The 27,761-nt window shown below is 59.5% G+C and overlaps 1 protein-coding gene across 12 annotated transcripts; it reads right to left on the bottom strand.

The window, feature by feature from the left end:
• Nucleotides 1-120: 120 nt before the first annotated feature.
• On the bottom strand, nt 121-26,274 carry Cic (capicua transcriptional repressor). 12 transcript variants are annotated; one of them, XM_048330166.1, is made up of 21 exons: nt 25,406-26,164; nt 20,044-22,848; nt 9,022-9,171; nt 8,700-8,934; nt 8,482-8,611; nt 8,208-8,390; nt 7,960-8,125; nt 6,964-7,166; nt 6,651-6,876; nt 6,275-6,378; nt 4,820-6,050; nt 4,546-4,733; nt 3,924-4,045; nt 3,668-3,834; nt 3,274-3,564; nt 2,849-3,174; nt 2,020-2,267; nt 1,767-1,921; nt 1,546-1,677; nt 1,240-1,371; nt 121-1,082 (listed from the first exon to the last, which is right to left on the bottom strand). In XM_048330166.1, exons 2-21 carry the CDS (start codon nt 22,835-22,837, stop codon nt 715-717), a joined length of 7,551 nt encoding a protein of 2,516 aa, XP_048186123.1. In that variant the 5' UTR covers nt 22,838-22,848; nt 25,406-26,164; the 3' UTR covers nt 121-714. The 12 variants fall into 12 exon arrangements, with proteins under 12 accessions (XP_048186123.1, XP_048186126.1, XP_048186125.1 ...); XM_048330169.1 differs by having other exon boundaries at nt 1,767-1,918; XM_048330168.1 differs by having other exon boundaries at nt 2,849-3,171.
• Between the last annotated feature and the right edge of the window lie 1,487 nt (nt 26,275-27,761).

Genomic DNA, 27,761 nt, shown 5'->3' with positions numbered 1-27,761 from the left:
TCTGATGCTATGGTGCTCTTGGTGGGAGAGTCCATTGCTCCAAAGACATGTGGGAACAGGGGAACAGAACTGGTACAACCAACACACCTTCTACTCCAGAGCAAGCAAGCAGCCACCCAGTGTGTTAAACAGCTTTAATCTCGGTCATTGCGGCTTCTCGGCACAGTAAGAAATATTGCACATGATCAACATGTTTTGTTCTGGGGACGGGGACAAGGATGGGGAATCACCTTCTTAGAAAGTACAACCCAAGTCGGGAGGGCAGAGGGGCAGAGAGAATCCTCCCTGTGCCTGTGGCAAAGTACAGGAGCCCCACACCAAACTAACCTGAGTCCAGCCCCTCTGGGGGAAAAAGGGGTGCATGAACTCCCCCCTACTCCACAGGCACCTCCCTGGGGCCCGAGGCCCACCCTGCCCTGCGGCTTGCAGCCCTCACATGAGCCATTTTGCATAAAGTACAGGTGAAAAGCTCTGAAGGTCACACACTCCAGGTTATGTACAGGGGCCAGTGGAGGCCATGCCCCTGCCTCCCCTCAGCTGCCTCCCCAGCACAGGGAGGAACGGGGGGGGGAGGGGCAGTATATACAAGGGGAGCAGGCCTCATGCCGCCCAACTGGACTGGAAAGGGCGACCATCCCACCCCCTCACTCCTGTCACCTCCACTGTCCGTGTCCTGAGGGGGTACTACATGTCCAGGATCTCCCCAAGGGCCCTTCACCTGCCAGTGGCAGTTGTGGAGGGGCCAGAGGGAGGGGGAGAGGGCTGGGGGGTGCCCTCCCAGCCAGGCTGCCCAGGCCCTGGCTCTGGGGGTGGAGGCAGTGGCGGGGCGGCCTGGGCAGTGCCAGAGTCCGGGCCAGGTGAGGTGGGGTCAGGGCCGCCAGCAGGGCTGGGAGTGGGAGCTGGGGTAGCAGCAGTGCCAGCTGGAGGTGGTCCAGGGAGGGGGGCTTCGGCTCCGGGGGGCTGCTCTGTGGGGGTGGCTGCCTGCATGATCTTCTGGCGCACCTCACGGATCTTCAACTGCAGACAAACCTTGGATGGGAAGATGTCGGCATAGCGTGCCTGAAAAGCTGCTGTGGCCTGGGCTGGGAACACAAAGATGGGTATGATCACGCACTCCTGTAATCCTAGCCCTTGGGAGGCTGAGGCAAGCCTGGACACAGCAAGACCCTGTCTCAGACACAAAAGCAGAAGAAAAGGAGTGCTGGGACAGCAGGTGAGACGTGCTGCAAAGCGCCTTACCTGATGGGAAGAAGCCATGGTCCTGGAAGAGCTGCATGACCAGGGCACGGCGCTGATCCAGGGTGCGGCGCAGTGACGAGTAGGGAACCTTCTCGTACTCTAGCTCCCCTAGCACGTCCTCGGCTTCGGTACCTGCTTGGGCGCAGGGAAGCCCAGGCTACAGTGACAAGCTGCACCTCCCTGCCACAGACGGCATGCCTAGCCCCAGGCTTGGTTCTGTGGCATACGGGGGTCGGAGAGGGGCCTGCTGGCCTCCGGAAGCCTCTCATCACTCTTCTAGGCCCGCAACCTACATGACCCACGTACCTGTGCGGTCAAAGGTGAAGATGTCCCCCTCACACTTGGCACTCTTGGGGGTGTTGGGCTCGGAGCTGCAGCTGGAGCGCCTCCTCATCTTGCGCTTGGGTGAGGTGGGGTCCTCGGGTGCAGAGTCCAGGTCTGTCCAACAGAAGCAGGCTCAGTGGAAGTGGCCTTACTACTTCCTACCCCCGTGCCCGGCCCACCCGGGGCCAGGGCTACCACACTACCAGTGGAGTTCTTCCTCTTCTTGCGGTAGGAGCCCAGGATGGCTCGAGGAGAGGTGGCGAGAGACTGCAGCGTAGGGGAGGGCAGCACCTCCTCAGGCCGGAACTCGGGAAGCTCAGCAAAGCGCTCCTCAAAGTCCACCTCGGACAGGACCCTGCTGGAGGGCGGGCAGGGTCACCTCCCCTGCCCCGGCCTGTGGTGGCCCTCTCCCCCACCAGCCCCGCACACAAAGCCTCGGCTCCAGCCCCTGCTCACTTGTCCACTGAGTCGAAGGTCTTCTTCAGGGGTGGGGGCCGCACCTTCACCTTCTTGCCAGCACCAACCACCTCCTTGCGCTCAGGGGTGTCTCCAGCCCCCCTTCCGCTGCTGCCCTCCAGATTGCTGCCACTGCTACTGCCTGGAGCTGGGGCTGGGGCTGGGCTGGGAGGAGTGGGGGGCTCCCGGCTCTCCAGGCTCAGCCCAGGGACCCGCCAGTCAGAAGATGAGCTGGGGAATTTGCTGGGCTGGGATGAGGACAGAAAGAAAACATGGGCTGGGAATGTGGCTTCGTGGTAGAGTGCTTGCCTAGCATGCATGAAGCCCTGGGTTCCATTCCTCAGTGCCACCAACACAGAAAAAGCCGCAAGAGGCGCTATGGCTCAAAGTGGTAGAGTGCTAGCCTTGAGCAAAAGAAGCTCAGGGACAGTGCCCAGGCCCTGAGTTCAAGCCCCAGAACTGGCAAGAGAAAGAGAGGGACACACACACACGAGAGAGAGAGAGAGAGAGAGAGACAGAGAGAGAGACAGAGAGAGAGAGAGAGAGGAGAGAGGAGAGAGGAGAGAGAGGAGAGAGACGAGAGAGGAGAGAGAGAGAGAGAGAGAGAGAGAGAGAGAGAGAGAGAATATGCCTGGGCTCACATATGCTGGGGCAACCCACACACAGACCCCGGGAGAAGACCCAGTCTCAGCCTCAGGAAGGCCAGAGTGCAGAGCCCAGACAGAGGCAGAGACAGATAAGCACAGGACAGACAGACATGGGTGTCCAGGCAGGTAGGGGAGGGGAGCAAGGACGGAGCCACTTGTCTGCTCCCCACTAATGCACTCACCATGGCCTCAGGGCCCTTGGTGCCCGGCCGGTCCTCGGCAGGGAGGGGGAGAGGGGGGCTGCTCCGGGCACCAGGAGGCCAGGGCTCTGGGGGTGGCGGAGGGGCCGGTGGTGTGGGTTGCCCTTCAAGCTCAGGCTCTGGGGCGGTTGGCTCCCGGGCGGGGCCAGGCTCCAGAGGCTGCCGAGGTGCAGGGCCAGACCGCCCAGAGGCACCCGCCTCAAAGGAGCCCACGGGAATGCTGGCGATGGCTGCCTTCACTTTCTGGGGAGCCTTCGGGCTGGGCCGCTGGGCCTTGGGGGCCACTAAGCTGTAAGTCATGGAGCCTGCTGGTGGGGAGAAGGGTATTTGCTGAGCCATGCCTGACTGGGACCCACTTTCTGGATCCCCAACTCTGAAACCCTGCCTGGGGTCAGTAGGACACCCACCTGTGGCACTAGGGAAAGGGCTAGTGGGGGCTGGGGTGGCAGTGGCAGGGGCTGATGGGCCCTTGGGCAGAATGGTGGCAGCAGGTGGGGTGGTGCTGGTGGCCACGGTGTAGACCAGGCTTGGCGGGGCCTGGGCTGGCTGGGCCAGTGGTGCTGAGGTGGAGGCAGGGCTGCCAGGGTAAAACGCAGTTATGACGGGACCTCCAGGGGCTGTGCAGGCGGGAGGCAGCTGAGGACTGGGCACGGGCGACACGCCCACCTGGCCAGGAGCCAGGAGAGGGGCTTGGCCTGCTGGGAGGAAGCCAGAGAACCAGAGGAAGAGGACCAAGTCAGGATCAGGGCCACGTCAGCCCCACCCTGGGTCCCCAGTGCTGCCTGCCACGCCACCTCTCACCTGAGAGCAGGGGCTGCACGAAGGCAGGGCCGCTGGGCCCCAGCGAGGTGAAGCCAAGTGCAACAGAACTCGTGGGCCCATACGAGGTGACTGTCCCGGCCTGGCTGGATGCTGGGCTGGACCCCAGAGGCAGAGTGTGCCCGCCTGCCGACTGCACGTAGGTGATTCTGCCACAGGGAGGAAAGGGGAGGAGGGCTGTGAGCTAGCCCACTCTGCCTGCCTGCGGCCTGGCCTCCAGGGAGGGCTGGTGGCTCACCTGGTAGAGGAAGGCAGCAAGACCTTCTGGGGCTGAGAGGTGGGTCCGGGGAGCGTGGCTGGACTCAGGGGCGGCACCAGGCCACTAGGTGTGCTCACTGGCACAGGCGTCAGCTGGATGATCTGTGGACAGAAACACCTACAGGTAGGAGGGGAGCCTAGAGGCAGGCAGGACGAGGAGCTAAACAAAAAGCAATTCAGGATGGAAAAGGACAGCAAGAGGTAGAGGCTAAGCCAGTGCCAGTGGCTCACACCTGTAATCCTAGCTACTCAGGAAACTGAGATTTGAGGATCATGGTTAGAAGCCAGCTGGGGCAGGAAAGTCCACGAGACTCCTATCTCCAGTAAACTACCCAGAAAAAGCCAGAAGTGGCTCTGTGGCTCAAGTGGTAGAGCACTAGCCTTGAGCAAAAGAAGTTCAGAGACAGTGTTCAGGCCCAAAGTTCAAGCCCCATGACTGGCAGAAAAAAAAAGAGGTAGACCACAGATAACGGAAAGTGCACACACTGAATATGTGACAGAAAAACAGGACAGGATGCAGACATAAAGACACCAGAAAGAGCCCCAGGAAGAAAGAGGCAAACATATGTGGGGTATAGGAGTCATAGGTGGGGTGCTCTTACCTTGCTGGATGGCTGGGCACCATTCTGCACAGGTACTGAGAAAGGCGGGCTCACCAGGGGCAGTGGCTGGCCAGCCCCCGCACCCCGCACTGACATGCTGGGGGCCGCCAGGGGCACCAGCACCTTCCCTGGGAGCAGCTGGGCTGAGCCACCTGGGGGCGGGGCTTGCACCGGAGAAACTGACTGGGCTGGAAGAGGCAAGAAAACAAAGGGTCACAAGAGAGCTCAGCAGGTCAGCGGCCCCAATGCTTGTGCTGCCCAGCCCAGGCCTCACCTTTAGGGGGTGGGGCGGAGGGTACAGACTGCAGGATGGGGATGCCAGGAGTGGGTGCAGTGGCAGCCAGGACCTTGCCATTGGTGGAGGTGCCAGGTGGGAGGGTGAAACGGATGCTGGTGGTGGGTGCAGGGCCAGTGGGAGCTGCTGCCTTGGCCCCAGGAGCTGGTCCTGGAGCAGGTGCCACTTGAAGCTGCTGGGGCAGCGTGGGCAGGATATACTGCACCTGGGTAATTCCCCCAGCCTTGCCCAGGGCACCTGGCTGCAGGATACCCAGGGGTACTGGCCCATTGGGGCCACTTCCAGCACCTGCTCCTGAGCCTGTAGTGGCCCCACTGCTTGGGGCTCCCTGGGCAATAAACTGAACAGCAGGGGGTGCAGGGGCTCCATAGCCAGGGGTGCCCACCAGCAGGTTGGTGACAGTGGCAGGGGCTTTCCCCACAGTGCCCAACAGGGGCCCAGCCACCAAGTGTGGGGCAGGTGAGGTGGCAGCTGCTGACTTCTTGTCTGAATAGACTAAGCTGACCCCCAGCGGGGAGCCCCCGGGCACCCGGGAGCCAGTGCTCATCTCAGTCCTGGCACCTGCTGTGTCATTTGGAGATGCCTCAGCCCGGCCAGAGGAGGGGAAAGGCTTCGAGGCGATGGGTACCGGAGTGCTGCTGACAGGCCGGACCACATTGGTGACCATGGTGGCTGCAGGGCGAGACAGAGGTGCTGCCGAGGCCCCATAAGACAGAGATGGGGCTGAAGCCGAGGGCACACGGGCTCCGCTGCCCTCCCGGTCCTCCTTGTTTGGGGGCAGGACCAGTGTTTGCAGAATGGTTCCTCCCCCACTGGGAGGCACTGCGATGACCGAGGGGCCTGGTGGCTCCAGGCTGCCAACACTTTCAGGTCTCTTGCGCCTGAAGGAGGCAGGATCCGCTGGTAGAAACCTTGTGGCCTTGGAAGGTGTGGCTGGGCCTCCGGGCCCAGGGGGAGGCGGCCGTAGTGGGCCTGTTGTGCTGCCCTGACCAGACTCCTGGGCCTTGAAACTTCCAGAGCCCAGGGAGAAGGAGTTGGCTACCGAGGTCGAGGTGGAGGCAGGTGAGGCGGAAGAGGATGGCGTGGGACCATAGCCTTTCCCAAAGGCTGCAGGTGGATCCGGAGGCCCTGGTGGCTCGGGGTCCAGCGTGGGACGGCAGTGGGTAAAAGAGGAGCGGATCACAGGTGAGAACAACTTACGGCCAAAGCCCTGGGTTGAAGGAAGAAGAGACCATGGTCAGGGAACACAGGCTTCTGAACACCTGTCCCCAGGCTGTGAGGAGCACACCCTGTTAGCCCGAATGGGATCCAGCTCTAAAGAAGCCCCGTAGCTTGTCCTCTCTAAACCTTCATCTAACCCTGGGTCTCTCTCACACACACACAGGAACATTCCCCCTCCAGGTCTGTGTACCACGTCCCAGCGCCAAGCCTCACCTTGTTGCCCTCTGGGTCCTCCCCAGAGCTGTCGCCACTCTCACTGTCAGTCACCCGCTCCTTGCACTTGAGATCAATGTCAGTGGTGCCAAAGCCATCATCAGCTGAAGAGGCAGAGGGAACAGTGTGGGCAAGGGGCTGAGGGCAGAGGTACCCAAGAGGGAATAGTCTGGAACCTGGGCTCTGCTGTGTAGACAGGGAGTGTTGTCCAGGCCAGTCCTGAGTCCAGGAGGGCTATATGCATCTGGCTAGGTTTCCTGCTGGCTGGGATGAGCTTTTCCTCAGCAGAGCCAGAACTGATGCCATAGTCACAAATAGGCACCCTGAAGCCAACCAGGGTCCTGTCCACCCACCCTCTGACCTTCAGCCTGCTCACCAATGACATCATCGTCCCCTTCCTCCTCGCAGATGACCATGCGCTCCTCATCACTGGTCATGTCCTCACTGGCTGCACGCTGGGAACGAGAGGCTCGGGTGGGTAGCAGTGGGGGCCGCCCAGTGGCCGCCAGTGTGCCCGCTTCACCAGGGGCTGCGAAGGGGCCTGGAGCTCCATACTGGGTGGAAGGCTTTGGGCCAGAGTACGATGTGGGGCCGGATACCATCTGCAGAACAAGAGGCAGCGAGGATTTAGCTGAGTCTGCAGCCTTGGGCAACCCTCCCTGCCCATCCATCCGCCTGGTGGCCCAAACCTGAGTGAGTTCTTGCAGTGCCTGGCTGTCTACCTCCCCGCCATCCAGGCTGTGCACACCGCTGTGGGAAAAGGCCCGCGGCCGGGCTGAGCCAGGTCCCCCGACAGCATGCAGCCGCTCAGCTCCACACGGGCCACTCCCTGCAGCCTTGGTGTCTGAGCTCAAGAGCGTCTGGGCTGCAACTGACAGGAGCTCAGAGGACACTGCAAAGCAGAAGGAGAGGCTGTCAGAGCCCACACTCCTCCTGCCAGCACCTGAACTGGCCAAATTACCCAGAGATGTTTCTAGGTACTGGGTAGAAGCAAGCCAGAACTCCTGGGCCACCTGGTGGGGAAAAAACAAAAACAAAACCCACTAACCATCAGCCTAGCATCTCCTTCCTGCTGGTTCCTGACCTCTAGGACTACAGGAAACAAACCCATTTCCCCAGGAGCACATGTTCTAAGAGCAAGCAGGCCAGAAGACAGGTCCATGCGATGTGTGCTAGCTAGCTAACCACTAGGCTGATCCTCGATCCTCCCACCTCAGAGAAATGAAGTGCCATATTCATAGGATCATGCCAAAGCACCCCAGAACACCAGACACCTTAAAAGCGGCAGAGGTACAATCTGTGGTCAGGAGCCAACCAAGCTGGGGTTTAAATTCTGGCTGTGCTGCTTTCTAGCCTATCACTTGAAGGAAGTGACTATCTCTCTCTGAGCTTGCTTCCTTAACTGGAATGAGGTGTGATTTGGGCTTGGAGGGAAAATGAGCCTTGTGGGTTCCTGGTATGTAATAAATGCTCACTAAGTGGCAGCTGACAATGAGATTGTTTCTATATCTTATCTGTGTCTCTCTGACTTCTAGACATACAGCAACTGCCAGTTCCTTTATGGAAAAGAGTCTTCAAAAGCAGCAAAAGCAGAGGAGCTGCTGGGCCAGGGGGTGAGCAAGCAAGAGGACAGCGGGCAGCTCTCAGGGAGAGGTGGAGGGTGGGGGAGCCAAGAGCTGACTAACCCCCAGGGGCGGCCGCAGTGCCCGTCTCCGACATGCTCCGCTCCCGCGTCTCCTTGTGCCCTCCTGCCAGCCCCAGGCTCGCGGGCTTGGCCTCTGAGCTGGACTTCTTTCGGTCCTTGTTGCACCACTTCCAATCTGGGTGGGCCTTGAAGTGGGCCTCCTTCACCTGGCAGGAAAGGGCAGGGCGACCCTTCACTCACCCGCCCCAATGGAGGACACTGGGAGGAGCCAAGGAGAGGAGGCATTACCTGGAAGGCTAGATCGTGGTACTTCTGTTTCTCCTTGGGCCCAAGGGCATACCACCACTCGCCCAGGATCTTGCTAACAGTCCGGTTATCCTGGTTTGGGTGCCGCTGGTGGACCAGGGCCCGGTGCCGCTTGCTGAAGATCATGAAGGCATTCATGGGCCGGCGGATATGGTCCTTCTCCCGCTACAGTACACACAGCCCAGAGTGGGACAGTCAGGACCAGACAGACAAGCTTGGGTGGCCACAGGGCAAGCAAGGGGTCAGGAAGAGGCACCTTGTTGGGGCTGCGCCCGTCTTTCTCTGAAGATGAGTCTCGTTCCTTAGGCAGGGCACTCAAGGACTGGGTCCGCCGTTTTCCAGGTGGCAGAGGCAGCTGGATCTCAGGAGACATGATGGACAGGAAGCTGTGGGAACACAGGGAACAGTGGAGGCCATGATCTCTGGCAACACCCTTCCTCCCCTAACCTGTGTCCCAGGCCCTGATACACTCACGCATCATCATGGTCGCTCTCTGTTTCACTGTCCAGTCGGGGCTCTCCTGGGGGACCAGGGGTCTCCTCCTCAGTGGTAGGAAGGGGGCCTTTACCAGGTTCCACCATCCCCAAAGTGTGTGGGGGTCCAGGCCCTGGGCTCTCAGGGCATGTGGCCCCAGGGGGCCGCCCAGGGTCAGCATTTCCTGTGCCTCCTGGCGGCTGCTCATGAGCAACAGCTGCCGACTCAGCAGGTTCTAGGAGCAGACAAGTCCATCAGAAGGCTCCAGGGACACCTCAATCCCCCCCCCCCCCATCCTTCCCTACAGCCCCCAATTCCTCACCTTTGCTCTGGTTGGAGGCCACTGGGTGGCTGGCAGGTTGTTGAGCCTCACTGGGCTGCACTGAGGGGTCCGGCTGGCTGGGTGCCAGGAAAGGGACTAAGGAGTGCCAAGGGAACACAGCCACGGAGCGAGGTTCCACATTTGTCCACACTATGGGGAGGAGCCAGGTAAGCCAAGCAACAGACCCTGGCCTTGACCCTAACCCTAGATGAAGTGACTCCACCCCCTTTATGCCTCATTGCCTCTCCCTAGCCTCTTAGGCCCATCAGTGAGACCTTACTCAGAAAGTTCAGGGGAAAGCTCTCTAGATTTATTTCTAGAGAGAAAGAGAAAGAGAGAGAAAAGACAGAAGCAGAGAAGGGAAATGGTACTAAAGTCCCATTCCTCCCTCCCAACCTCTACCAGTCCTGCCACCAGGGACCAAGCCAGAGAAATTGGCTCCTGCCACAAACCAGGTCACACTCAGCTCCCATTCCCCACTTCCATGCCCCATACCTTCTGCTGTCTGGGGACCCCACCCCCAACCCCAATCATACTACATCCGCACCATGCTGCCTGCTGATACAGCCCCTCACATTGGCCTCCGTCCCTTTCACTTTCCTGAGAGAGCTGGTCCTTTCATCCCTCTCCTCTTAACTCTTCTATCCATTATTAGTATGTGACTTCCTCCTTGCCTCCCCACCCAAGACCCAGGGAGTCAGATGTACCCTCCCTGGGGGCGGACCTCTCGATTTGCCCCTAGAAAGACTCCATCACCAAAGACTTTAAATCTCCTTTAAATCCCCTGAACATCTATCTAGAACCCAACACCCAGCCTCCTTGCCCAGAAAGAGGTGAGGGTGTGGTAAACTCAGAAGAAAAGGCACAGACAATGGGGCAGAGGAGAATTGTTACAAATCTCAGCCCAGGGAAGGCATAAAGTGCCAGGTGCTCTCTTGAAGCTCTGTACAGAAAGACAATTCCCTCATCAGGGACCTGTGGGAGTCCAGCAGGTGGTAGGAGGGCAAGGCCAGTGCTGGGGCCACCCCCATTGGACCTCTGAGGCGGACCCAGGCAAGGGGTGGGCTTCCCTTGCTCATTGGCAGCTCCCTTCTGAGGAAGTGGAACCAGCAGAGCAGCAGAGAGGCCCCAGCTCAGGGAAGAGGGAAGGAGGGAAACGCCCTAGCCCAGCTCTCCATCATTCCAGGACTCCCTTGATCCAAAGTAACCTGACCTGAGTTGACCCGCCCCCCCCCCCCCCCAAATCCCAAAAAGCCTCCAGGAGCTTGCACTCAGGGAGCTCTGAGGGAGGAAACTGGCCCTAAGACTGGACTGTCGGGGACTGACAAAGCCCTTAAAGAACCTGAGGACAAGCACCAAGAACACAGTACTGGAAAGCACTCAAGACTTTGTGACAACCCTGTCCCCTGCCCCTAGGGGCCCCTGAAGCATGATGGGCTCTCCAACACTGTCACAGTGCCTAAGGACCTGGACCTTTCCCTATCTCCACAAAGGTCTTTCTCATCGGGCCTCCTAATTTTCTGGGAAAGGGACGAAGACAAAGAAGAGTCCTCCGTTCCTGCCCCCTCTCAGGTGCACTGCCTCCCAGGTGTCCCCGCCTCTGGGCAAACACACCACGAACACTCTAGCCCACGACCCCACCAGGTCTCCAACCTAGCATGCTGAACCCGCAACTCGACGCCCCGCGCCTCCGATCCCCACCGACCGGCCCCATCCATCCTCGGCGCGCCACACCTGTCTCCAGGTGCTCCCGACTCCCGCTCTCCGCCACGCTCCCCCCGCCGTCACCAGCCACTCCGCCCCGCCGGGCGCCAACTTTCCCGTCGCCCCTTTACTCTCTGCGTGCTCGTAGTAGCGCCCCGGCGCCGCTACTCAACACTTGAGCACCCGACACCCAGACCCCTCCAGTCCCGCGACGCGGAAACTACTGACCGAACATGCCGAGGCCCCGGGAGGCCGCGCCGGACACGGGCATCAGGGGTCTGTGGGCCGAATACATGGTCCGGAGCAGTGGGTGCCCGGCGGGGACTCGCGCCTCCTCAGCGGCCGACGCCACTCCGCCCACAGCCGGCTCCAGGGCCCTCGCCGCTCCGGCCCGGGGGGAGCGGGAGGCCGTCGCCGCATGCCCCCCGGCCGCCCCCCGACGGCCGCCCCCCGCAGGGGTCTCCGCCGGGCGCGCCTGCGCACAGCGCCGCCTGCCTCCCGCCGCCCGGGGGGCGGGGGAGGTCAGCGCGCGCCGGCCCCGCCCCGCCCCCAGGCGCGCGCGGGGGCCGTCACGGGGCGCGCTGCTCGGGGGCCATCGGCGCCGCCCCCTCCCTCTCCCTCCTCCTTCGCGGAGTCCGGCGGGCGGGGCGGTTGGGGCGGGGCGCGGCGCGCGTGCGCGGGGGTGGCCCCCTCCCTTCACCGCTCGCTGCCTGGCTCGCTCGCTCCCTCCCTCCCTCGAAGCTCCGGCGGGTAACGGCTCTGGCCCCGCGCGCCCCGGCTGCCGACGCTGCCGCCCCGCCTTTCCGGGCCCTGGGCCCGCGGCTCAGCGCCGGGTCGACCTCAGGCCCCGGGCAGGCAGATGGACCAGCGTGCGTGCGTCCGTGAGCTCCGAGCGAGCCCCGCGCCGAACCACCGCCGCCTCCCCGCCCCGCCACTACTACGCGCTCCCCTCCCCCCGCGGCGTCTCCCCCCGCCCCTTCCCCGCTTCCCCCGCGGCCTTCCGCGCAAGCCCGGCCCCCCGCGCGCGAGCCTATTGGCTGCTTCCGCCGCGCGCGGGTCAGGCCCCGCCGCGCCCGCCCCCATTGGCCGCCCCGGGGGGACGTCAGTCATATGCAAATCAGAGCAGGGCGGGGCGGACTTCGGTTGGCTCCGAGCCGGCCGGGGGCGGGCCCGCAGTGAGAGGGTGGCAGGGAGGGCGCACTGCAGCAAAGGCCGCGAGCCATGGGGGCTGCTCAGGGCGCCTCGCTGCGGAGGCCCGGGTTGAAGGTGGTGCTGTGTCCCGAGAGCGGGGGCGGGGGAAACGAGCCCGCGCGTGGCGCGACCCACCTGGGCGCGCCCAGGCCCCGGTGGGTAAATCCACCGCGCAGAGTTGCGCGTGCCACAGGAGCCCTTCCAATGCTCCGCACGCACGCGCGCACACATATCGTAGACATACTTTCTCGTGCCACACCCATTAGAGCTTACACACCGTTACTGAGGCCCCATACTGTCACACACGAAGTCACAGCCCACACCTGCTCACCACCACCACCGCACACCCATTTTCACCTCACCTCACCTGGCACATACTCTTATCACATATGTCTTCCCAACAAACACCATTACTACACTTCAGGCCACATAAATCATAAGCAATCTACCAGGCGGACCACTGCCTGTCCACACACCCCTTCCACAGCCTTCCTAGCATTTGTACTGTAGCCCATCTCCAAAACACCCTCACAGGCACCAGTATACAGACCCCCATACTCTAATCTACCTACAGGAGGACCAGCCTCATCAGGAATGTAGCACTCTGGCTTTCTACCACTCTACCTAGCAGGGTGGCAAAGGGACTATAGACAGGCATGGTGACACTCCAGCTATCCCAGATATTCTGGAGGTGGAGATCAAAAGGACCGCAGCTCCAGGCTAGCCCAGGCACACCTAGACCCCATTAGAAATATAAAGCATAAAAGGCTGGGGGCAGGGTCAAGTGAGGGCCTTCCAGCCACCCAGAGCAAAAGCCCTTACTAAAATATATATATATATATATATATATATATATATATATATGGGGGTTTATAGAACATCCCCTCCTTCTATTCCCCCCCCCACACACACCCCGGGCCAAAAAGAAGAAAGGAAATACCCTATGGGGCTAGGGCTAGGCGATTTTAAGGAGTTCGAAGATATACAAGACTGTATATAATTATCTTGTCATTGCATCCTCACTGCCATCTAGGAAGGTCCACTTTTATATGCCCATTGTTCAAGTGAGAGACTGAGGCTCAGAGACTAAATGGGGCTCAGAGACTGTAATGGCTCTTACAAGTCAGGATTTTAACAGCCCGGGACTACCAACTCAGTGCTCTTCCCATTACTCAAAACTAGATCTCAAGGTGAACACAGCAGGAAATTCCAAACAGAGGCACTAGAGCAATATCAAATGGTGACTACTGAAGCACCAAGAGGTGAGCAGACACACAGGAAGGGGCTGGAGCCCACCAGGCAGAGGGGCAGAGAGGCCTTGGATCACCCAAGAGGACCCTGGGGCTTCTGCACAGATTAGATCTTCAACAAGAGTAATACACTCTTTACTCAAGACTGTCCATCCAGAGTGGAAGGCATGGAGAGGGGGCAAAACCAGGTAACCTGATCCCAAGGGGAAAGGAAGGTCTGTAGCTCTCTGACCTCCAGAGATGGCAAGGCTAGACACTTGGCTGAGAGCCTGGAGGGGCTACCAGTGGGACTATTAGGTGACTGCCCCCTCCTCTATGCAGCCCTAGACTCAGACCCTCCATTACCTCACTGCCCTAGGGACTGCAACTCGAGGCAGAAATCAATGTGGCCCACTATCTCCCCACCACTGCCCCCTCCTCTCCCTCCTCTCTCCCCACCGGTGAGTCACCTACTGTTCAAGTTAACCCCTTCCCCACTGCAATGAAGCCCAGGGGCAGTGCTCAGAAGAGCCCTGTTCTGCCACTTCAGTTGGGTGAGAAAGAGCCAGGCACATATAGCACCGCAGGGAAAGAGGGCCCCACACATCTGGGAAGATCATACATCTGGTAGAAAACAGTGCCCATGGAAAAAAAGGATGGGAAGAGGCCTCTCAGGGGGCAGGGCACAACTAAGTGGGGGCCCTGCCTGACAGGGAGGGGTGGGAATCCCCAATGGGAAGGTTCCCCCCCCCCCTTACCCTGGGCACTGGGCCAGCCCTATACTTAGCTTCTATTGTTCAGAGTGGAGGAACCCTGGGTGGGGGTGGATTAGCACTGGAAGGGAGGGAGCAAGTCCTATCCCCACCAGTTTCCTCTCTCTAGCCATCTCCAACCCTAACTGGGGCCTCCCAAATTGGAAAAGGCTGAGAGGGTTCCCCAAACCAGGGCCCCAGCCCCGCCCCAGAGGAGGTATTCAGCCATCCTTCTCTCCAGGCAGGTACTGGGCAGGATTGTGATGCCAGTCACCCCCGTGCTCCACCTCCAAATAGCTTCAGGAAAGGTTTGGCCTAAAACTAAACAACTCCCACCATAACACTCCACCCCAACCCCGGGGACATGGAGCTCAGACAGAAACACCGACAGCCACCCGCGGTGGTGCAGGCTGAGGCCTGCCCAGAAGCCTGGGGCAGGCAGCCAGGGAGGCCGACAGACCCAGGGACCGGAGGAGACAGACTCACTCTGAACTCACCGGCCCCTTTTATTGAGCCCGCGAGGAACCGCGCCCCCGCCGACCCGCTGCTCCCCACCCAACTCTCAAAGGCGGGGTGCCCGCCTCGGCTTACCACCCTGGTGTCCCCAGCTCCCCTCACCCGCTCACACCCACCCACCCAACCCACCCACCCGAGCGGCGTCGGCGACGGCCAGGGTTGCCTGGGGAACGAGCCCAGGATTGGGCTGGCGCTGCTCGGCAGGGATGGGGGGCTAAAAATAGCGTCAGGGTGAGTCAGTGTGAGTGGGGCTGGGGTAGGCAGGGGGACCAGGGGGGAAAGTGAGGCAGGGGGAAGAGCTCCCGGGGACCGGGAGAGGGGCAGCGTGCAGGTGGAGGGCGGGCCCGGGGGCCGCGGGGTGGGAAGATGCAGGGCATCCGGCGGGGTGTACAGAAGCCGGGGCCGGGAGGGCAGGCAGGTTGGCGCGGGCTGGGGGAGGCGCCGGGGCCCGGGCCGAGGAGGGGGCGCCGCCCTGCGTTCCCCTCCTCTCTCGGCGCTCACGAGATTTTCCACTCGCTGCTTGGCCCCCAGCCAGTCCCCGGCAGGCCCCACAAAGCCGCTTTGTGCTCGAGGGCGGGCGGGCGCCCGGCCGGCCTGACACCCACGCGGGCCGCGGTGGGGCGCGGGCCAGCTGGCACCCGGGCGGCCCGGGAGTCGGGGCGGGGGGGGGGGGGGGCCGCGGAGTCCGCGTTCCCTCAGGGGTTAACGAGCAAGGGCGGGGGCTTGGCCAATTGGCCGGCGGCGGCGCCAGGACGGCCAATGGGAAGGCCGGAGGCCCTCCGCCGGACCTACCCCCTGGGGTGCGCGGGAACCCGCACCCCAGGGTGCAGAGGGGGGCTGGGCGCGGCCCTCACACGGTGCCCCTTGGGGTCCACGAGGCCCCGCGTGGACCCCTGTTTCGCGAGCGAACGGCTCCCGGGAAGGCCACCACCCTGCGGCTGACACCCACTTCACAATCAGCGTTTCTGCCAAAGCACGGAGACTGGGGTTCCCTGCCCGCGCCCTCGAGGGGAGCGGGAACAGGGGACGGGGTGCGGGCGGAGGAGGCGGCGCGGCGGGCTAGGGTCCAGCCGCCTGCGGTGCAGCCGCTGCCGCCGGTGGTAATGGGAGCCAGACGCCGTCGCCGCCGCTAATGCGCCTCCCTCCCGGCCACTAATGGAGCCATTAATGCCTGGGCGCCTAGGGCCCCGGGACGCACCCACCGCCCGCGATGCGCATGCGCGCGCCGCGCCGCCGAGGGCCGCCGCCAGGGGGCAGCCTGGGCCCCGGAGCCGGGGCTCTCCAGGAACGCCACCGGACCCCCAACTCCGGCGGCGGCCCAGGAAAGCTGCGGGCCTCCGACCTGGAAGCCACGCTCTTCCCCGCCCCGGACCTCCTCGCTCTCCAGGGAAGTCTCCATCCGAGTCAAATCCAACCTCTTTCCTTCCCTGTTCTAGATCTTTTCTTGACTTTTCTTGGTGTGTGTGCGCGTGTCATGGGGCTTGAACTTGGAGCCTGTGCTTTTGTGCTCAAGGCCATTTTGAGACACAGCTCCACTGCCAGCTTTTTGGTGGTTCACTGGAGATAAAAGTCTCATGGACTTTCCTACCAGGGGGCTGCCTTTGAATCAAGATCCTCAAATCTCAGCCTCCAGAATAGCTAGGATTATAGGCGTGAGCCACTATTCAACCTCCCTTGCCAAAGCCTGTTAGTTCCTCTATGACACCCATCCTCCAAGCTTGGGCCTTAGTGTCAACTCTGACCTCAGCTAGCATACATTAGTTCATGCACTTTCACCTTTTCTGCCCTTTGCTCACACAGGTACCTTGACCTGGATTGCCCTTTCCTTTTCTAAAATCTGCTGACCCCTCATACTTCAACTCAACTGTCTCCTCCAATGAAAAGCCTACCTGAACCTCCCTCTGAGTTCCCATGAGCCACTGACTGCCCCTGTCATCTGGCTCTACACCTCCTTTGGCTCATCCTTATCTGTGCCAGCATCTTGTCTGCCCTCCCCACCCACTTGCCTTAAGACTGCTCAGCCTGGGACCTGGCAGAGGAATGAGGAAGAAGCTGACTTCTAGTGGTGTCTATGGAGTTGAGAGAGAATGGAAATTACAGTGGGAAGCACTTGGATTTGAGAGACTCAAGCTCCATCGTCCCACTCTCAGTCTCATTTTCCCCACCTTCCTGGGCATACTTGGTGTATACTCTGAGCTGGCACAGGGGCTGGGGGTGACCTGGGTCATGCCCTCTAGCAGGCCCTCTAGCAGGTGGGTGGGCACAGGAGCTGCTTTGCTGGCACCTCCCACAGCAGGATCTCCTAGCTTGGCCCATACAGCCCCCATCTTCCTGCCCATCTGGAGAACAGGTGCTTGGGTGGTGGATGGGTCTGCAGGATGGATCCCAACATTTCTCAAGAAGCTTTTAAGGCAATGGAGGCAGGTCATGTATGAAGCAGCAAAAGGGGTTCCTGGGGTCTAGTCAACCTCCCAAAGCTCCCCAAGGAGAAAGCACGGGACCTGGTGCTTAGCACCTGATTACTGACTTAAGATGAGCACTGAGTGTGCACGGGGTTGGGATAGGAAGCTGGGATGGGTGCAGCAAGACTGCTAAAGAATGAGAATATCAAGTAGGAGGCCAAGGCAGGCCCAAAGATACAGTATCCCAACACTTGGGAGCCAAAGCAGGAAGACGCTATACTGAAAGATTTGATCAGAACTAAGGCCAGGAGGGAGAAATCCACAAAGGTATATATTCAGAGACAGAGAGTCAAGGGGACAGAGAGAGGACCAAAGAGATACAAAGACCCAGAAATAGAGAATAGAGAGACCCTGGAACCCAGGCAAAGACTTGGAGACTGACTGAAGCTCAGGCAGTGTGACAAAGGCGGGGTGGGGTGGGGGCAATTCTTGTCAATAAGGGGAAGCCATGCAGGAAGTTGAGAGGGAGACCATGCCAGGAAAGGGGCTGAGACATCTGGCCTCCAAGGCGGGGGCTACAGACTCTGGGAGGTGGGAGGAGCGGTCAGGAAGAGTCAGAGGGAGGTGGCAAGACAGCTGGCTGACCATGCCATGTGTAGAATGTAGAGAATGCCGGCAGCCTGCCCCAGCATGTCCCCCAGCGGAAGCAAATGCCTGGCGGGGGGCAGGAGCAGGCAGGCTGCCCTGGGCCACCCCCTCACACCTGCTGCACTCCCATGAAGGGTCAGGTGGCATGGAGGGCAGAAGGGCCAGGACTATGGCCTCACTGTGCTACTGGGCATGTTCTGCCACTACCTGGGCCTTGGAGGGAGTACACCCCAAAGGGAAATCTCTGGGAGGAGGATGAAAGGTGGCTGGCTGGCACCTGCGGGCATCAGGATACCTCAGCCTGGGTGTTGTCAGGAAGGCACTGCTCAGCACTGCCAGGACAGGCACTGGACAAGTCCTGACAGCCAGGTGGCCTCCAACAAAGGGACCGGAACCTCAGCCCAACCCCTAAACAATAGGGGCTTGTAGTTATTGCTTCACAGTACCATGTGGTTTGGAGGAAAGGACCCCAAGCTGGGCACATAGTATATGATCAATAAGGAATCACTGTCATTACTCTTACAAGTACTTAATAACCTGGAAGCTAGAGCCAGGTAACCTGGGTTGAAATCCTGGGTGTCTCTCTCTTACTTGAGTAACCTTGGACTAAGTGTCACTTAACCTTGGCTTGCAATTTTTCTCTGTAAGTCATTACTACTGTAAATCTTGGTAGTGAAAGACTGGGAGACTTAGTTCAAGGCCCAGTCCTGTCCCCCTGGCCTGTCTGGGTGACTACAGTCACAATTATTCTTCTGTCAGGGACTTACTTTTCCTCATCTGGAAAATGGTGGCAATAGTCCCTCATGGGCCTGCCCTGGTAGGCAGCAATGCCAGCCCTCCCTAAGTGGCAGTGAGGGTCACTAAAGATGTCATGGGAGGAGGAAGGGGGTGCTTAGAGCGCCTCAGCTGTAGGTTATCTGCAGAGACAGAAATCTTCCCTGGAGAAATTTTGCTGTGAACCACAGTAACAGATGCAAACAGTGTTGGGGGAAGGGTAAAACACAGCTCACGACAGGCAGGCAGGCAAGCCCACGTCCCTGTGCCTCAGAGACAGGCCTGGGCTGGAGCTCTCTGGAAGGGCAGGGCCTCGCTCCTTCCTGAATTGGCCCTTGTCCCAGCCCAAGCCACAGCAACTCCTTCCCACATCCACAACCCAGACACCTTCCTTCAGGGCGCCAGCCCCGTCTCAGGGACTTCAACATCCCCTGGTGACACAGAGATGAAGCCTGCTCAAAACCTCGCCTGGGTCTCTACTGCCCTGGGGATAAAGTTCACAGGTCTCCTAATGGTGACCCTTGCTCACCAATCCAGCCAGGGATATCCCAACACTCAACTACCTTCCAGAGCCCTTGGCTTCACAGATACAACATTTAGAATGATCTACCCTCCTCCCCTTCCAAGTACTGGGGCTTGAACTCAAGACCTAGGCTGGCTTCCAACAGGGTTCCTCAGATCTCGGCCTCTTGAGTAGCTAGGATTACAGATGGGAGCCACCTGGCTAGCTACAATGATCTACTTTTGCCTCAAGGCCTTTCCACAGACTGTTTCCTCTGCCTGGAGGTCCAGCCTGCCTTACTGACCTCACAGCTACCAGGCCCCAGGGTCTTCTGACTTTTCAGGCTGGATCCTGGGCTTTGATCACCTCATCCCTGACACTATAGACTGTTATTCTGTGGGGACAGGTCTGTCTACTCTAGAGACTGAGGGACATGTGCCGGCAGGACTCTGTTCTCAGCACCATCCAACATAGGGCCAGGTCATGCACAAGCCAACAGTAGCTTGAGAAATAAACAAAATTGCCAAGGATAGGGCTGATGACAGCTCTGTCTCCCTCCCTGTGAGTCGCTCCTAAAGACCAGGGGCACGAGAGCCTCCAGCATCATCTCAATAGCAATGCTAGTCCATGATCTGGCCTAAACCCTCTAGCCACACAGCCTTTCACTCCGCCCATCAACTCTGGCCTTCTAGGCTCAGCTCCCCTGACTCCCACTCATTCTCCAATTCCTTGCTTCCCAGCCCATCCTAAAAGTGGCAGGCTGAATTCACACTTGGGAGAGTGCCAGCACCCCTGGCTCCCTTCAGTCCTGGTCCTGCCACTGCCTGAGACAGCACCTGTGAGACAGCCGCAGTCTTCCCATGGGTTACCCTGAACCACAAGCCCAGTGGTCATGAGTCAGCTGACCTCAGTGTGCCAGATAGCCCTCGGGCTGACAAGCCATGTGACCCTAGCAAGTCACTAACCTGGCCTCAGTTTCTTTTAAACAAGCACCATCACAGCACTCACCTGGTAGCCTAGTTGTGACGATAAACTGAGCTATGACATTTAGAACTTGTTCTAAATGTGTGTGGTAGATAAGTGCCACATGATGGAGCAGTGTGAAAATCTGGTTAGATAATCTAGTACTTCGCACTGCCCTTGCCTGACAAGGGACTTTCTACTGTAACATCGATGCAAGAGAGGAGGCCAGCCTCCCCTAAGCCCCTCCAAGGATGGGCAGCTCATCCCTCAGGCCCAACCTGAAAGGGGCCTTGTTTAAAGTGAGCCCTCCCACACCCACGTACACACACCAGCCCTCTTACCTGTTCCAGGCCGGCCCATGATGACTTCCTTCTTGGGGGCAGGATGACTGGTATAGCTGCTTGGCACGAGGACGGGCAACAGGGCAGCAGGTGAGGGATGAAAGGCCACGGGCTGGAAGGGTGATGAAGCCAGGCCAAAGGTGGGCATCGGCTGGGCCACAGCAGTGGGTGCGGCTGGAGGCACAGTGATGGGCACAGGGGCCGGCAGAGGTGGGGGCAGGCCAGGCTTTCCACTGGCCACGCCAGGGGGCACTGGGGTCTCACGGCAGCCCCGCCCAGGCCCCCCAGCCCGGACCTCACCAGTGGTGCCCACCTCTCCAGAGAACTTGGAGGGCAGTGGTACGTCAGGGTTGCGAACGATGACGGGGGAGTCCCGCTGCACTGCAGGCACCCTGCGCACGGAGGGCCCTGGATCCGAGGTCAGGCCAGCAGGTGGGGGCAGCAGCAGCAATGGCGAAGGCTGGCGGGAGCGTGAGAAGGGCACGGCAGGTGACACGGCCCGGAAGCCGGCCGGTGTGGAAGGGGTAGGCGTGTGGGATACTGAGTCCACACCGGAGTCTAAGCTGTCACTCTTAGGGAAATCTGGGGCAGCACCCCCACCTCCTGCTCCAGGGGCCCCCAACGTCCCTGGGTGGGGCAGCAGCTCAGTCTTGCGCCGCCCAGGGCTGATGGGCACGGTAAAAGTTAGGTTGGTCTGGAAAGTGGGAAGGATGCCGGAGGAATGACGTTCTCGGGGGGCAGGTGGTGGTGGGTGGGGACCCAGGTCAGGAGGCGTCAGCACACCAGCCTTTGGGGTGCTGGCACTCAGGTGGCGACTGCGAACGGCTGTGCGCTGGATGACAGGCGAAGCGTTGATAGGGCTGAAGTTGGCTGGGCGGAAGCCAAAGAGGGGTGAGGGTGAGGGCGAGGGGGCTGGCGAGAAGGGCGACTGTGTAGAGACCGGGGAGAAGGACGGTGTGCCCGAGCGGGAGCTGCCCAGCGACACGAGCATCACGGCTGCCTCACACTCATCAAACTCAAAGCGGGACAGATCTGCGGGGGCCACCAGGCGTGGGCGCGAGTCCCCCCGGGCGGCCACACTGCTGGCCTCACTGTCCCTCGATGTCTCGTCCCCCCAGTCAAACTCGGTGCTGCCCTCTCGGGCTGCCACACCAGCGGGTCGCCCGGCCCCACCAGGCCCGTCTGCCAGGCCCTCCATCTCCTTGGTTCGCATGGACAGGTGGCGGGAGCAATAGCCACGCCGCTGTGACTCCTTCATGCAGCCATCGCGAGAGCAGAGCCGTCGCCACTGCTTGCCATTGAACTTCTTGCGGATGCCATTGGGTGTGCAGACCACATCACCCTTCTTGTATTTCTGTTGGGCAGCCGTCAGTGGGGTGCGGGCTCGAGCTGCCGGGGCAGCCCCCTTCTCTAATGAGGCCACACTGCTGCTCCGGCTGCCGCCCTGGCTCCCCTCCTGGCAGGGCGAGGGCTGCTCCCCAGGGCGACCAGGGCCAGCAAAGGCTGGGGACTTGGGGGGCGGTGACAGGAGCTGGGGTGGGGGCAGTGGGAGCAGGGCTGGAGTACCCAGGGCTGGTGGGTGCTTCTCTTCTCCCTCCTCACAGTGGATGCCCAGAGTGCTACCGAAGCTAATCTTGGAGACCTCAGCATCCTCAGGCTGCTTGGAGTCCAAGGGAGCTGGACAGGGGGGCAGAGTGGTTCCTGGCTCAGCCTGCTCTTCCTCAGGCCCTACAGGGGGCTTCCTCAGCAGGACCTCGGGTTCCCAGGGGGGCCGCAGCAGGCGCAGGCTGGAGCGGGCCACCCACACGGCTTCTTCGTGCTCGCGGTTGTGGAGAGGCTGTTGGGGCTGTGGCAGGGTGCTGGCTGGGCCTGCCTGGGAGCCAGGGCCCGGGCTGAGGCGGACCTTGTAGGCCGCTGGCTTCGTGGCCACTTCCACCACCACACCCTCACGGTAGGCGGCCACCCCAGGCTCCACACAGGTACAGACAGCTGTGCCCACCACCAGCGCACCCGGTGGCGGCGTGGCATCCAAAATCACATCCACACCACTGCCTGGCAGCCCCTCATAAAAAGTCAAGGCTCGGTCACCAGGGAACTGCACTCCTAGGTCCTGGCTTCGGCGCACCTGGCGCACCACTGCAGGCAGGAAGAGGCCGTCACCCCGCCGCGCCAGCACCCGCTGGGACCGCAGCTGCCGGAGGTCATAGCCGCTACTGGGCCCCCCAGGAGGCCAAGGCCCTGGACCACAGGCCTCAGCAGGCTCCTCCTCCAGGTCGGCTGAGTGCTCACTGGCTGTGTCAGTGGAAGACGAGCGGGTGGAGGCAGGTGGCTGGGGGGGCACCCCCAGGACACTAGCCTCCTCAGGGGTCCGCTCTTGCTGCTCTTCAGGAGCCCCCGTCACCCCACTGCCTCCAGCACTGTGCTCCTCCACATACTTCTTCTTAGGGGCTCGAGACTTGAACGTGGCTGTCTTGCGGCTGAGTGAGGGCTCCCAGCGGCCTGCCTCCCCGTCTCCTTTGGGGTCCTCGGCTGGGCCTGAGGCTGAGTCGCTGGGGTGTAGTTCTGGGGGTGGCCCCTCAGCCCCAGAAGTCCGCTCTGCCTCCTCCTCCTCACCCTCTTCAGCCTCTTCTGGCCCAGGCTGCTTCTGTGGCTGGGTCTCCTCCTCTTCCTCCTCTGGCTTGTCACTCTCCCCAGTCCCTCGCCGCCTTAGGGCCTTAGCCCTGGTGGCTGGTGGGGACTTGCTGCCACTACTAGGACCTGAAAGACTAGTGCATGCCTTCTTCATTGGCTTCATCTTCTGTGCACCTGTAAAATGGGAAAGCCGACAGGGAGCCACTTAGGAAATACCCCCAGATTCAGTGTACCCCATGACCTGCTGACTCAACAGCCTTCATTCCATGGTCCCTGGCTTACACTTCACTCCTGTGGGCCCTGGCCAGCATCCAGACAGAAGCTGGCACCTGTGTCCCCTGAGCACATACGTACTCTGCCACCTTGGGGAACAGTCAGACACATCTGTTCTCTCTGTCAGGGACATGTACAAGCTGAGTGCCCACAGGAAGCATGGGGAACTCTGTTGTTCATACCCACTGAATGCTCACTTTGTCTTGAACCCAGTGCTAAGCTCATGCTTTTTTTTTGTTTTGTTGTTTTTCACCATTCTTGGAGCTTGAACTCAAGGTTTCAGTGTGCTATTCCTGAGCTTTTTTTTTCCCCCCCTCAAGGCTAGTGTTCTATCACTTGAGCCACAACTCCACTTCCTGCTTTTTGGTGGCAGTTAATTGGAGACTAAGAGTCTCACTGATTTTCCTGCCCAGGCTGGCTTTGAACCACAATCCTCAGATCTCAGCCTCCTGAGTAGTGATGGACTATAGGCATGAGCCACTAATACCCAGCCTGAGCTTGCCTTTTAAAATTCATCTTTCAATAGCCCCAAAAGGCCTGGGGATGGCAGAGGGAAGCTGCTATCAGCCTCACTGTATATTTGAAGAAACCAAGGTGCAGAGAGTTAATTTGACTGAGATTAAGCCAGCTAGGAAGAAGCAGACAAGGATCTGAACTGAAGCACTCTGGCTCCAGAACCAGTGCACTTAACCACTTCAGTGTGTGCCGCCGGTCACATGATCACAGGGCAGGCTTACTCTCACACCACATCCAGAGGGCTACCCATCCAAATACACACACATACCAGAGCAGCACGCCACAGACAGAGGTGACTTGGCTGTGATGTGGATCTCTCCACTCCACCATCCCTCACCACTCTAGGCACCACATGTGGCCATGCATTATGGAAGAATTAGGTAGATGAGTGTCCTAAGGGACAGCTGCCCACTCCACTCTGCACCGCAGGCCTGTCAGGTGCAGTCATCTCCCCAGATCCTGGGCAGGGAACAGGCAGGGGCACGTCTGGGGCAAGAGCTCATACTCAGTACTGCCACAGGGCCGTGCATGAGCACACGCAGGCGCACAAACATGGGCACACACATGTCATTGCACAGTGGGACACAGAGCTGCACCCCAGGATTTCTCCTTCCCACTAGGCCTGCCCCTCCCCCTATAGCAGCCAGCATGAAAGCAGCAAGCCCAGCCCCCTCTTCTGGCCTGCATGTACCTTTGGCTAGGCTGGCTAGGGTAGAGTGGCAGGAAGGGGGGTGGGGTGGAGGAGAGAGTGTATTCAGTCCCCCAAATATGTCTTTCAACTTCAGGTAACCAGGATAAGGTCAAAGAAAGCAGGATAAGCCCAACAGGCCAACCTCACCCACTTCCTGAACAGTCATTGCTGCCCGCCCCCTCTCAAGCGAAAAAACTTTACTCTGAAGTGACTTAGAGAACCTAAAAGGCCTAAAAAGGTCCTGTAGGATGAATGAGGGTCCAGGACAAGAAGTTAACACAATCAGGGGCCCAATGACTTTTCTGGCTCCTCAGGATCCTGAACATCATGCTCTTGCATGCTCTTCCTGTGGACCCTAGTCTCAAGCCTTGCCTCTTCTATGTGCCGATTCTGGGGTCCTCAAAAGCAGGGCCTGCAGGGCCAGGGAGGCGCATCTATGTACCCAGGAGTCAGGCAACCATCACCACTTCCTCCCCACTGACCTGCTGGGCTACAGTTCTGGACACTGTGAGAGAGCCCAAACACCAACCTTTGGATACCCTAGCCAGGGCTGATAAGCACATTGCCTGACACCCCTAGACCCTACTGCCTAGCCTAGCTTCTTTACTCTGGAAGAATAGGCCCTTCCTCAAGGCCTATTCCCTTCCCATCCACCCCTCTCTGCATAACTAGGTCCTGGATAACCAGGGTCTTGTGGGCCCTTGCCTCCCTTTGAATCTCAGTAGTAACTCCTGAAGCTATCTCTGTCCTGGCTTTTTTTTTTTTTTTTTTGGGGGGGGGGTCTCATGCTTCTGCTACCATCAACTCTCCCATCTTGTCACCACCTCTACTTTTCTCCTCTCAGATCCTAAGACCCCCTCCTCTGTTATCTTCTCCTGGTCACCCCCATTTATCTCTGTCACCTAATCTTCCCAGTCACTCTCCTGTCAGCCATCTCCGGACCTGACACCTCCTCTCCCCATCACCTCCTCATCACCCCCTCTAACTCTATCCCCTCCCTCTCCCTGTCACTCTGATCTAGTCCTGTCATCTCCCTATTCCTGTTACCAGTTCTCTAATCCAACACCCCCTCCCTGTCACCCCTTTCCTGTCAGCCCCCTCCCCACCACTTCCTCCACTCCGTCTCCTCTTCCCACCATTCCGCCCACCCCTTTCCCCCTGTCCCCCTCTTCCCGTTCCTGCCACCTGTCCCCACACGGCCCCCAGCCCCCAGGACCCCCCGCCCGTGTCAGCCCTGGCCCCGCCCCTCACCTCGGGCTCAGCGGGGTTTCGGGGCGGGGGGCCGTGGCCCCGGCTCGGTCCGGTCCGGTCCCTCCCCGCCCCCCCTCCGGCTCTCCCTCTCGATTCTCCCTTTTTTTTTTACTCCAACACACAAAATGGTGAATGGACCTGCAACAGCTGGAACAACCAGCCAATCAGTGGCCACAACCCCGCTGACCGGCGCCGATCTACACCAATAGATACTCGCAGTCTAGTCAGCTCCGCCTCTCGATGATGAGCGACACTCGCAGAAACCAATTGCGCTCTTCCGGCAGCGCTAAGGGGTGGGGCCAAAATCCAAGGCCGGCCTCCCTCCGGGACCGACACTAACCTGAGCCTACGACCGCCTGATCTGCCTTGGGCCCTGCCATACAACAAGTGATGAACACCAGCTTTGACCAATTGATAATCGACGGTGTGCAGAATGACAACTACAGTACCCAGTCACTAAGCACCCTAGGCCGGAACCCAGACTTGAAGGACAGTAACCAATGAAATAGAAGAAGGGATGGGCTCGCCAATGAGCAGGCTTAGAAGGCGTGGCTCAAGCGTTTGTTGACCGGCGAGACGCAATGCCTGCTGGGAATAGTAGTCTTCTCTCGTCTCTGGCCCGTAGTCGACTGTAGAAGGCAGACTACAACTCCCATGTGACAGAGTGCCGGGAGCACTAAAGAACCCGGGCGAGGAGAAAAAGTCAGAAAGGGCAGTTCCTCGTGAGTCTTGCTGGACACCAGGGACATTTTGGACCCAGGGCCCCAACTCACCCGGATTCCTGGCTCCGGCGTCGCCGGTGGCTCCTCTCAGTGGCGGCTGTAGCGGCACGAGGGGGAGGTGCGAGGAGCAGCCAACCGCCACCCGCGAGTCTCGCAGCCAATCAACAGCGGCCTGGGCGGGGCAATGACCTCACCAGCTCTACACTCTTACCCCTCCCCCACGTGGTTGTTGCTGCCGGTAGCCAGAGTAGGGAAGTTTGGGGATTGGAGGGGGAGGGGGAGAGAGGGAAACGGGAGAACTAGTGATGTCACCTTTCTCCTGCTTGATTGGCTTTCGGGTGACCAATCAACAGTCTCAAAAAGTCTGGCGCGGCCCCGCGGAAAGCCCTGTTGCCACCGGGAGGAGAGAGAACGCGCCTGGCCTGTAGGGTGGCGCGCGCTGCCATGTAGGCAATGCCTGCAGCCTGGGACCTTGGCGGGGCTCTGGAGAGACCTGTCACCTCCTCCATGATTTTGACACTCTGAGAACGCGACGCAGTTCATCTCTCCACCCCAAAGCTTTGAGTGGATGGGGATACAAGATGGAGAAATGTGATACTTCCTGGGCCTGCACACTGCATTCTGTGGAGCTAGCCTGTGGGGGTGTTCACACCTGGAGATTTCTAATAGTCTTGTCACACTAGGAGGTGCGATGGAGAGGATGGGCTATGCCTTGTTAGTAGATGCTTGTTGCCCAGATACAGTTGACACCAGGTGTGAACCAGTCTACATATGCTCATGGTCTTCCACTCTGCACATCAGATAATCCTGGACCAAGAGTAATGAAGAACAATGAACCAAGGCCTAGGAAAGGTTTCCTTCGCCTGTGAAAGGTCCTCGGTGTTGTAATCTTCTCAAGACATATATGAGATATCTGGCTGGGCACTGGTGGCCCACATTCCTATAATCTTAACTATTCAGGAGGATGAGATCTGAGAATCAGGGTTCAAAGCCAGCCAGCCTAGGTAGGAAGTCTGTGAAACTTTTTTTTTTCAAACTGGTCATGGGACTTGAACTCAGGGCCTGAGTGCTGTCCCTGAGCTCTTTTGGACAAGACTAGTGCTGTACCACTTTGAGCCACAGCTCCACTTTCTGTTTTCTGATGGTTCATTGGAAATAACAGTCTCACGGATTTTCCTGTCCAGGCTGGCTTTGAGCTGTGATCTTCAGGTCTCAGCCTCCTGAGTAGCTAGGATGGCAGGTGGGAACCACCAGCACCCAGCCTCCATGAAACTCTTACTTATAATTAACCACCAAGAAGCTGAAATAGGGTAGTGAGTGCTAGTTTTGAGAGAATAAAGGGACAGGACCCAGGCCCTGAGTTCAAGCTCAAGTACCAGCACACATACACTTAAACACACGCACACGCAACTCCCACTAAGAAGAAAACTCATCTAGTCTATTCTATTGTAGGTCACAGTGGTCTTCTCTCATTCATTTCCTTTTACTTGTGAAGGCCTTGGAAAAATTACCAGCTCTTCAATGGCATTACTGAGTTGGAGTTCTAGTACTAGCACACACACACACACACACACACACACACACACACACAGAGCCAAGCAATAATACCAAGCCTTCCTTGCAGTCTACTATCT

The sequence above is a fragment of the Perognathus longimembris genome, chromosome 20 (genome assembly GCF_023159225.1).
Source record: "Perognathus longimembris pacificus isolate PPM17 chromosome 20, ASM2315922v1, whole genome shotgun sequence".
Taxonomy (NCBI): domain Eukaryota; kingdom Metazoa; phylum Chordata; class Mammalia; order Rodentia; family Heteromyidae; genus Perognathus; species Perognathus longimembris.
The sequence above is the reverse complement of the archived record's forward strand: the minus strand, read 5'-3'. Positions and strand labels throughout refer to the sequence as shown.